At 39.5% G+C, this 11,617-nt stretch overlaps 1 protein-coding gene across 4 annotated transcripts in view; it reads left to right on the plus strand.

Moving 5' to 3' along the window:
* Window positions 1-11,114, plus strand: part of ZMYND11 (zinc finger MYND-type containing 11) — a 110,182-nt gene extending 99,068 nt beyond the window's left edge. For all 4 annotated transcript variants that reach the window (XM_059818490.1, XM_059818492.1, XM_059818491.1 and 1 more), the window contains 4 exons: window positions 424-492; window positions 2,424-2,696; window positions 3,789-3,974; window positions 8,743-11,114. In XM_059818490.1, coding sequence (XP_059674473.1) covers window positions 424-492; window positions 2,424-2,696; window positions 3,789-3,974; window positions 8,743-8,865 — 651 coding nt within the window. In that variant the 3' untranslated portion in view covers window positions 8,866-11,114. The remainder of the gene's footprint in view (window positions 1-423; window positions 493-2,423; window positions 2,697-3,788; window positions 3,975-8,742) is intronic.
* Window positions 11,115-11,617: the final 503 nt, after the last annotated feature.

Consider the following 11,617-nt stretch of genomic DNA (forward strand, 5'->3'; position numbering starts at 1 on the left):
CTGGATAATCTTACTGTCTTTACATATATACATTCTTGTTATAATTATTGCTGTTTTCCGGCTTCCAACAAGATCTGCTGCCTAATTATGGGTCACTGATACCAGAATATTCCAGAAAACAAGTGTTTGAACTTGTGTGTGAAATGAATAAAAGAATGGTTAAGGGTGTTTTAGCAAACACGTATTAAATGTTAGAACTTGTTCATGAATTTTGCTCCTTCATGCAATCATAGTCATCAGTGATAATGTGGAAGGTTTATTGTGTGCACTTCTAATTTAAGAACAGTATTCAGCTTTCTATTTGCTAGATTAAATAATTGCAAATAATCGAAAATAAAAGGTACATCAGTCATGTAACAGTGAATGCTACTTATATGAATTGGTTGTTGGAATGATTCAATATGCTTTTCTTAATGGTCGTAGCTGAAGGTTACTCAGGAACCAAGAGCAAAGAAAGGACGACGTAACCAGAGTATGGAACTCAAGAAAGAAGTAAGTAACCTCAATTACCATGTTTGTAGAGATAGCAAAGTACAAAATATCTGAAATTTTAATAGACACTCTTTCAGTTTCTGTCACCTTTTACTGATTTTACGGTATTAATCTTGGAAATTCCAACCCCATAGCTTGGTCCTCCTTGCTAACAAACATAATTGCGCCTCCCACATGAAAACCACTGGTGTCACTGTGGTAATATTCTGTATCATGAATAAATCAACAGTCAGCTTATGACATTATTTTTTTTTAATGACAAATTCAGGCTAGTTAGTAAGTCTATAAAAGGCAGAAATTGGAAAGTATTTTGCATGATCAAGAATATTAGGGTTATAAAAAGTCATATCCACCCTTGTCTGTGGAACTTCCTTCCTTGTTTATCCAACTTGCACACTGAATGAAGTGGGGGAAGCAGAAACCTATGATCATGTAACCAAGGGACTGTATTATTATGCTTGTACACAAGGGGGCAGTTGCTGAGACAGCCATAAATCTCATATTTCCTAACTTTTGAGTACTTTTTCCTGGCCTTGTTTCAGCTTCATGTTGAACATTAAGAAAAAGTTGCACATACACACAGTCCTCGGAAGAGGACTCAGGACTCCATTACAGAGGAGGGTTCAGGTATTTTAGCACCGGAGTTATGTGGGATGGCTCTGGTGCCTGAAATACAGACATTGCCACTCCTAATATCTGGGCACCTGCCTCCCTGTTGTATCTGATACCGCAGGGCTAGCTCTGTGAGGCACCTTCATCGATGGAGGCAGTGACACACAGTTTGTGCTCCCTGGGGCACAAACTATATTTGAGTGCAAGACAGGGAGACTACAGTTTAGGATGTCTCTTTTTTTTTATTGTGTTTTCTGTCAAGCAAATGCTGTAATTTGCTTCATATATTTATGACTTAACATTTGCCTTCTTAGCTCTGCTCATATTTGATCAGTGATCCAGAAGTCAATCACAGTGACCTATTAGAGAGTAATTGGTTGCAAAAGGGAATACACAGTCAGCCTTTTGATTGGTGTGAGCAATGCCCCATCACACAGACAAGCACGAAGTCAGGTCCTGAGCAAGTCCGGTGTTAAAAGGACTGTGTGCTTTGTCTGTACACTGTTAAATGAGCTTTAAAAAGTCTAAGTTAAAAAAACCAAATAATGTTCATCTGTGTCTTCAAATATCAGTAAGAGTTTGCAGGGATATGACTTCTATCTGTTCTAAAGAGCAGGAACAATTGGTGTTACAATGTAATTACACAGGCTGCTAGATTCAGTACAGTACACTACAGTAACTATGATTTCTTTCTTGATAATTGTGTAATTACAGAAAGCTGTGGTCATCCAAGTCTAGTTCTATATTATTGGAAGCAAGACTTAGACGCTCATTAGCCTTTCATCTTCAAAGCACCTTTGAAGTACTAATCAATCTTTGCAGCAGTTCTATGAAATCAGTGGATTATTACAGACTCCAGTGGAGCCTGTTGGGCCAGGGTAAGCCCACAGTTTGCCAAAATAATTCAGGCACCTTGGCCACGCAGCTACAGTCTTTTCAGGGGAAATGGTAAGGGGAAAAAATCTATAGCAACCCTTTAGTAATCCCAAGGGATCTGCAATGATTCAGCGTAGCCTTTGATGTTGGTGGTACTTTTTCGGAAGTGAGGCTGGTGGGTGTGGCATACTGATGCCATATGTGTGCTTCCTTCTGGAGGGCTCCTAGCTGAAGTCAGAAAAGCCTGACCAAAGAGCCTACCCACTGTCCTGCTGATTTTCCTCTGGGATCCCATGTCCCATTAGCACTGAAGATCTTCAATAGACACCTTTCACATTAATTGCACTGGCATTAGTCATATAACACTTTTTCTCTAGGGGGAACTGAAAGTTAACTTGCTCTATTTTGGTATCTGGATTTACAAGTTTGTTCTTTCTCTGTAGGAGCCAGAACCTGAAACCGAAGCAGTAAGTTCAAGCCAGGAAATTCCCACAATGCCTCAGCCCATTGAAAAAGTTTCAGTCTCAACTCAGACCAAGAAGTTAAGTGCCTCTTCTCCAAAAATGCTGCATCGGAGCACCCAGACCAGTAATGATGGAGTATGTCAGAACATGTGCCATGACAAATACACCAAAATCTTTAATGATTTCAAGGACAGGATGAAAGCTGATCACAAAAGAGAAACTGAGAGAGTTGTGCGAGAGGCAGTGGAAAAGGTAACGCTTGTCAAACACCACCTACACTCTGGTTTGAGGAGAGGAGGAGTGTGGATTTTTTTCACATTCTTTTCTACTTTTGTAACATCCACCTTTAAGAAAATGAATAAAAAACTTTTTCCAAAGAGACCACATAAAAATAGTCTTCATTATTGCTTTCTAGACCATTTCTATACCAACAGACCTTCGTTTAAACAGAAAACTCCTGCTTTTTTTGATTTTCATCCAGTGAAATCAGTTTGTGATCCAAAAATGAAACTAATTGTTCATACATGAGTATCTGTTTCCAAAGCCTTTGTTCCATTGTCAAGTGTGGTTGTAAACAATGGTATTGTTTAAATACTATTCATAAATAACTCTTCTTTTGTCGATCTTCTGACCTGAATATTAAATAGATTTGCTGAAATTTGTTTGAATTTTCTTACCTAATGATAACCTGTTTAAAATTCAGTATCTAAGCCTGAGCTGGTCACCTTTGGCTGGAGAGAGCAGGACAATTTAGAGGATGATTTGTCTGACCTCTCTTAAGTACCTGTCTTAAGACAAGATGAATTTCCTTCTGGATGAAGGAGTATGGAATGAACCTAGGGAGTTTAGGTGTTAATCGTGTAGGATTAAGAGACCAAACTTTTAGATAACTAAGCAAGGTGAAAGGAATCCCACCAACAATGAGTACTAAAAGGTACCTCTTACTGAACTCAGGGTTGTTCTATTTTGTATTTTCCATTGTGCCCTTGCTGTAGATTTATATGCAGGTGTAGATTTGGAAAAGATAAAATTTTTGTCTAGGATAAATTAATAAATTTGTAAACTGATCATTGACAATACATACATGGAACCTGTTTAGCTGTTTTTGTCGATGCCTAGCAGAATAGAAATACGGTGACATTTTTATTTTGAACGTTTCATATGGATGGAAGTTTTGTTATAACTCTAAAGGAGAAAATTTTTTGTTTTCTAAATAGGAGAAATCTCTAATTATGTGACCTCCACCCACATCAGTAATAGAGGTTTAAAGAGTAGAGGTTTAAAGAAGATACTTTTATTCCAATAGCTGTCCATTGACTTGCTTTGCTGACTTTCTTATGGCAGCTGCGTACAGAGATGGAAGAAGAGAAAAGGCAGGCTGTAAATAAAGCTGTGGCCAACGCACAAGGAGAGATGGACAGAAAATGTAAGCAGGTAAAGGAGAAGTGCAAAGAAGAATTTTTAGAAGAAATTAAGAAGCTAGCAGGCCAGCACAAGCAACTGATTTCCCAGACCAAGAAGAAGCAGTGGGTAAGTGTCAAAAATTTATTACAAGCGAATAAGTGGAAATGTAGAATGCATACTGCAGGCCAATTGAAGGTGATTTCTTCCTTACTTTTAACTGCACCACTCTTTCACTGGTCTTTCAGCTTTAAGGTTTTCTCCTTCATATTACTGCTTTCAAATTTTCTTAACCTCCAAATTTCAACTTGAAATTCTGATTACTTTCCATCTTAATTATGTAGTGTTAACATCACCATCTTCTTGAGTCCAGTCAGATGGTAGTATAAAAATATTTTTTTCTAAATGCAATTTTACTCCATATAAGACATATTTTGCATTATGTTCACACTCCTTTGATCTCAAGGCCCTAGAGGGTACAATATCTGGCTGCATCAGTTTGGATTCCCCTGCTTATAATGCTGGTAGTGATATCCTTAGTGATAGCCTTTTCCTGTCCTAGCTTTTTCTGCAGCTCTTTTGTATTTAAGACATGACTTTCTGAAATATATTTTCCTCCCTTGTTCAGTCCTTAATCTCAAATCTGCAGCATTGCCTACAAAAAACCATGTTTGTATGCCCTTTAGAAAAGTGAAAACAGACATCCAACTTACCATTCTGTTACATGCTGCAAACTTTTCCCTGTTTTTGTTTGGTTTGTGTCTTGTGGTTTCTTTTCAAGCCAGAAGTGTGTTCTCCCACATGGCTGTACAGCATCTACTCAAACATTGCAAGTGCTATAATACTGTGCTGCTAGCCTATAACAAGAGTACGGGTGGAAACTGTTATTCTGAGGAGCAGTGAGCCTGGCACACATTCAAACTTTGCTATTTCTTTCCTAATTTTCATAGAACGAGGAAATGAAAGCCATCGTTCCAGAAATCACACTGCACTGTAATAGCTATCTATAAAATACAGTAGGGTGGGTACAAGATTTTCTATTCGCCTCCTTTTGAGCTTTGATTTTGCCAGATGCGGCTGAGAAGCATGCGAGTGCCTTGCCACAAGATGGCACGCTGATCTGAGCGACGATGGACAGCCCCCGTCCCACTGCCACTGCCGCCCGGGCACAGCCAGCCCTGGCTCCGTCCCGCAGCTCCCGTTTGTCTTCTGCTGTAAAGGGCTGTTTGTTTATGTTCAGCCTCATTAGTCCTTGTTCTTAGAGATGAAATGATGGTCCCTGCAGAGAAAACTCTGCTCTGTAGAAGAATGAAATAAATACTAAGGCTAGACAATCAGTTGCTGACTATCACCATTACATGTTTGGTTTTTTGTAAAAAGAAGAATTACTTCAAATGCCAGAGCTCCTGTAGAGTCTTAATTTCTGTTCCTAGTAGAGATTTTACTGTGGGTGTTACGATTCTGCAGTGCTTGGGTCTCTGTCAGTCAGGAAATTCCTCCCTGTCTACCTATCTCTGCAGACCAGAGAAGTTATTTAGGTCTCTGACTTGATCAAGTTACTGTGTTTAATGAGTCACCAGCTGCTGGTGCCTGCATGCATGCTTTTGCCTGTGGCACATGAGAGGGAAATTGAATTGCCTTTGCCCGCTATAGAACTATGTCAAATTAGCCCTCTTCTGTCAAAAGTTCAGAGTGCACTTGTGAACTGTTACCACCATTCAGCTGATACCCAGTAACTCAATCACAGTAACTTGATTGTGAGTCTGGACTCATAGCTATAGCTGCTTTTTGGTTTTTTTGAAGGCAGAATTTATGAAAGAGACTCCCGAGATTACTTTCATCTGCTCCAATGTGCCTTTACCATACCCTTTAGCCTAATCAGAGAGTGCCTTGGTACCACATCACTGCATTTTACAATCATGTGCATAAAGCCTCCTTCCCAGCAAGACAACTAAAAATATAAAGAGCATTTGACAGTCTTGCCTATTTCTGTGGCTTCAGAACTATCTGTCAATCACCACCTTAAATGAAGGCATCATACAGGCAGCTGGTTTGCATGTCGTAGGAGAAGGAGGGTAAGGATAAACACCTTTGCATTCAAGTTGATGGATCTGCCTGCCAACACACAGCCTCAGGCAGCTGGGGTTGGTCCAATTATACAACTCCCCAGTGATTTTTCCTTCGGTGGTACTAATGACAGTCCCTGGTGTGTAGTACTGCTCTTGTATGCTGCTATTATAATAATGATACCTCCTTACCAAAATCTCATGTAATTAACACACATACTAAATGAGTTTTGGTGGCTTTGCTTCTTAATTAGAAGCTGAGACCTCTGGTTTTGTGTAATGCAGATGTCTAGGCTTGGGACTGTATTTGTCTTTTTCTCATATCTAAAAAAAACTCCAGTCAGGATGAAGGGATCATTTTGTTGGTGGAGTACAGGCACACAAGAAGACACACTCCCAGCCCTCAGGAGCCTAACACATAGTTAAAGAACAACATTTTCTGTTGCTCTAACTGGTCACAGTCCCCTTGGCTTAACCCAATCTCATTTTTATACTTCCAGAAAATTTGGATTGAATACAGGTACCTCAAGTAAATAGCAAAGGAAAAGAAGAAATGTAAATGATCATGAGATAATGCAGTTTGATGGCCTCCAGAATACAGGCTAGAGTGCCAGTCTTGATAATGTTTCTTTTTTTAATTTTTCCCAGTTCTTTTATTTGCATATAAGCCTCATTTAAATTTGTGCATAGTTCATTTTTATAGTTAATTTTTAACTTTTGTCTCTTTCAATTATATATACATGTATATTTATTCCAACTTGCAACAGGCTGTTTTTACGTGAATGAGCATTGTCTGTGATGTGTACTGCCTGAAAGAAAAACCCAAGTGATTCATAATGTTTAGAAAGAGGAAAGCACATAGAAAAGAGGAGGCCTGATGCCAGCTGGCATTTTGCCTTCTCTGCCACGTGTGCTGGTACCAGCTTAGATGACACTATTTTCCTTTTGTAAGTGGAGATTTACATCCCACACTTACGGCCAGCATATGTAAAGGGAAGTGCAGGACCCACAGATCAGTTATCCTCTCCTGTCTTAGCTTTTTTTGATCTCTCCAAGCAAGCAGATGTGAAGCTGGTCTCTGGGCTGAGGCCCATGCTGTCTGTAATGGAGAGACACAGCTGTTCCCTGCACCTTTCCAGCAGATGATCCTAATGGTTCCCACAGGCTTGTGGGCAGCCAGCAACATGAAAAAACAGGAAAACAGCTCTCGAGAGGACACTTGTTTGCAGACATTTCTACAAATAAACTTCCCGGGAGCTAAGTTATAAAAGGAAGATGGAGAGGTTCCCTTCTCATGCAGCTAGGGCAGTCCCTTTATTGCTGATGTAAATAAATAGTTATGGGTTTAGCCAATGTAAATGTCGGCTTTCTTGGATCTGTCTTTTAGTAGTGTGTAGGGTTGTTGTGGTTTTGTTTTGTTTTAAGGCAGTTGGGTTTGTTTTCTTTGTAATTCTCTGTTTTATTAACAATGCTGTAGCTAGACAGGACATAAAAAGTAAATTGTGTGTTATTCTGTGGTTTGATAGCAGCCTGCACAGACTGTGTGATATCCCTCCCTCTGTTCCCCATCATGCAATAAGCATTTCAGACTGAATTCGTAAAGATACTCTGATTTTGAGCAGATCGAATTCAGAAAGACAAAACTGAGATCATTAGAACCTGGCTTTCAAGGGTGCTGAGTATAAGCAGTTCCTTTAGCAGCAGTGCCACCTTACTTTACAGGATTTTGTCAAAATGATAGTTAATACTTTTGCAGCACTACCTTAAGGGGTATAAAACCACCTGGAGACAGGGCACATTGTCCGTCTGGGTGCCGCGCCTCCTTGTTGACCACCTGTAGTGTTGACCAGCACGTTGATTCCCTTTTTTTATTTCCTCAAAGGCCACGGGGGTTATTTTCCAGGTAGCCCTTCCAGCTACCAGGAAACTGGGGGTGTTCTGTGTATTCCAGAGTCAAAATCCTCTCTGCTGCAGCACTCCCCAGAACCAAGTATGTCTGCAGAAATCACGGCCTGTGCAGCATCTCTTTCTTTCAGGAGTTTTGTGCCATCCTGGCAGGCATGACAAGGGGCAAGAGCCCATGTGGCCATCCTGTGTACGACAGGCCTTCTCTGGTTTCTGAAGACTTGAAGGAAAAGGCACTTCCTTGCTCTTCTCAGTAGCACTGATGTAGCAGGAGGTTTTCTTTTCACAAGATTGCAGTGCTGTCTGGCAGTCAGCAAACCGCAATGACAGTAGCCTCCTTGCAGACCTACCCTAAATGGGCTATAACAAACCCCTTGGTAACGAAGTATTCTTTTCTCCAGTGATGTTATTGTTGTGACTTTTGAGATTTTCCTAGTCCAAAAGGATCTTCCCCAGCAAACTCTGGATAGGTCAGGCTTGTAAAGAAATCTCAGAAACGCTGATTTTCAAGCTTGCGCAGAACCTGTTCATGCCAGAAGTGCCTGTTGATTTATTGTAGCTTTTAAGACGTAGATCAGGGTGCTATTATACAAATGTAGGGTAAAAGATGGTTCCTGCACTGTGTGGCTGAAAAATGTCAATCCACTGCCCTGAGAGAAGAGTTTTCTTAAATGAGAGATGATTTTTTCAAAAGCAATAATCCAGACTCCAGAAAATATGAAAGCATTGTGCAGATTTGCTAAAGATTGCTGCTTTACTCAGCACGTGTGAAAAATGCCCTCTGCCTCTGGATGCCCCAAGCATAAACAAAAGAGAAGTATTGCTCTGCATGTGCTGGTGCATCCATGAGCAGGTGAGAACACTTCTGCATTGGTAAGGAGGGAATCCTGTGAAGGTGGTAATCTTGTCTCGTTTGTTCTCTCCAGTGCTACAACTGTGAAGAGGAGGCCATGTACCACTGCTGCTGGAACACTTCCTACTGCTCCATCAAGTGTCAGCAGGAGCACTGGCATGCTGAACACAAACGTACCTGCCGCAGAAAAAGATGAAAGAGTTATTCCTCCCCTAGAAAACGACCCCGATGATTGCTATTCTCAGACACAGCGGTTTTTGTTTCCAAGAAGCCAAAATTGTTTAGAATTTGCTTCCCATTTTGCACCAGCCTTTAAACACTTTTCGTAAAAGAAATTTTGCACAGTAATTTCAATCTTCTGTTTCATGCTCCTCCAAAATTTTGTCAGCGAAATGAATTTAACATCTGTGGGAGCAGGTTACTTTCAATAATTTTAAACTAGAGGATTTGTTGCATTTTCAGCAAATTTTAAAACATTTTTAGGTTTTACAGAGGTTTTAATCTTTAAAAACAGCAGATCTAAAAATAAGAAATCATGCAAGTTTAACAAAAGGAACATTTAAAAACTAGATCTGAATGTAAGAAGTATAGAACTGTTTCAGAAAAACAAAGCATACTACCTTGATGTAACATTTATTTCTTAACCTTGTTGAGCTGGTTTTGTTCAGCTTAATTTTACTGTTTAAAGGCATTATCTATTGGTTATACCAGTGGGTACATGATTGAATTTAGGGAACAGGGTTGACACAGCAGGTGCTAGTCCTGCGTATTTTTTCTTAAATATTTCCCAACTGTGTTTTATTTTCATTATTTCTTTTCAATATATAACTTTTATAACAAAATATTAGCTTTGATCTTGTAGTTTAAAATCACAGGGAACTGGGGTAATCTTTTACTGAGCTGGATCTTAGAGAAAAATGAATATTTAAATTTTGAAGTTTGCACATTTCATCTTTGTCCTAACATGAGTGCTTGTAACAAGAATAAGAAAAGCCAAAAAACAAAAAATACAACTACCTTTATTCATACATGGAATTATGAGGCATACAAATTTCTTTATTGCGCCCCCCCCGTCAGCCTCCCCAATCCAACGTCATTTGACTGCCTATGATCTGGTGTCACCTGGTCCATTGTAACTTGATAATAAAAGGAGAAAAAGCACTTAAGTTTCACAGAAGCCGTTATGTTTGTAGTAATGGGTCATTGCCTAATAATGAGCTCCATCACTGTACTCAGAATGAAGAATAATGCATGTTAATTTTCTTGTATTAAAGATGCCGTGATTTGTAAAAAGTCTGTATTTTGCGGAATGTCTGGATTAAGAAGCATTACCAATAGGAATGGATCGATAGTTGAAAAATTATTTTCTTTTTGTTTGTTTTATATATAGATATATGAATTGCATCCATGTTCAGAGACAATTTTTTAAATAGTTGTAAAGCTTACTTAAATAGCTTTTCTTTTAAAGTGTCTCCGCATTTTAGTTTCTTTCAAAGATTGGTCTTAGACTGAGTCATATGCCCATTAATCATCCAGCTATTTTTTGAGAAGTTAGAGGAATAATTTGTAAATATTTATTTAGATCTTCTTTGATATTTATTGAAAGCAATTACATGATGGAACGATGGAAGCTGAAGAATCAGGAGGAAAGCCTTTAAAAAAGTTTTCTCTAGGATTTGTCAGGGTCATTGTAAAGATGAAAATATAACTAAGACTTCTGTGAACTACCACTGAAATCCTGATCTTTTTTACTTACAGTGGTGATCTAAGTTAATTGACTAGATACTGCCAAATAATGCCCAATAAGTTGCAGAAATTAAGTGGTAAGTTGATTGGAAAAAATAGTAAGTAGATGGTAACTTGTATTACCACAGCTACATTATTGCCTGATAAATGTGTGATTAACCTTTGTCGCCTCTGTGTTGTGACTGTAAAACACTTCACAACTAAAAATCAATCTATCTTGTTCGATTACTTTACAAGTTCCAAAACTTCGATCCACCCCTATGAAAGCAAGTTATTGTGGAAATATTTTTGGTGTAAAATCATTCCAGAATATGTAATATTTAACTGATAGCTGCATGAAAGTAAGATTCGTGTTACTTTGGCTTTTTTGTCTCTGTTGACACGGTTGCACATTTCCAAGTTACTACAGCGTGAAAACTGTGTGTTTTAAAGAAAAAAACAAAACAAAAAAAAAAGATTGTGGCCTGGTTTTGTATAAGTTTTAGGTAAAATTACAATTGATTGTTTTAGGAATCATGATTTAAAATTAATTTTTCTGCAAATCATAAAGCTATATTAAAGTGTTGAGCTTAGCCACTATGCACATTGTAATTATTCATTGTGGCTGTCCAGTTTATGATGCATTCTGGCATTTTGTAAGCTGCTCGGACTAGCAATATATAGAGTCATTTAATGTGTTAACATTGGTTAATAAATGTATTTAAAAAAAAAACTCACTGAAAGTGTCTGTGTTGATTTTGGCCAGCTCTCCTCACATCCTTGGGTGGGCATGCATGAGGCTGCTATTTTTACTTGTCCTCATCTAGAAAGACCGGGGCTGTGGAGGGGGGAGCTGTGCCTGAGCTTGCGGGGACCTTGCTCCCGACTCGAGGTGAGCTGGCACGTCCATGCAAGGGCTTGAGCATTTAACATGGCTCTCGGCACCAAAAGTGGATCTTTTCAGCCCGTTCAGGGCCGGCAGCCTCCAAGGGCTGTGTCCATCATGTTCTGGTTATAATGCCAGGTCCTGTGCCGCTGGCAGCCAGGGAGGGGCTCACAGACCCCCTTTTCCCTGGGCTTCCTCTCACCAGTGGCCCCACTCTGCCTCCTCCCTAACCCGGTCACCACCCCTGACCCTGTGCCTGTTACATTTTTTATTAACAGAATGATTTTACCTGGGGGGACTGAGAGGACTCAGAATCCAGCTCCAGCCTGAACGGCGG

This window comes from Gavia stellata, chromosome 6 (genome assembly GCF_030936135.1).
Source record: "Gavia stellata isolate bGavSte3 chromosome 6, bGavSte3.hap2, whole genome shotgun sequence".
NCBI lineage: Eukaryota > Metazoa > Chordata > Aves > Gaviiformes > Gaviidae > Gavia > Gavia stellata.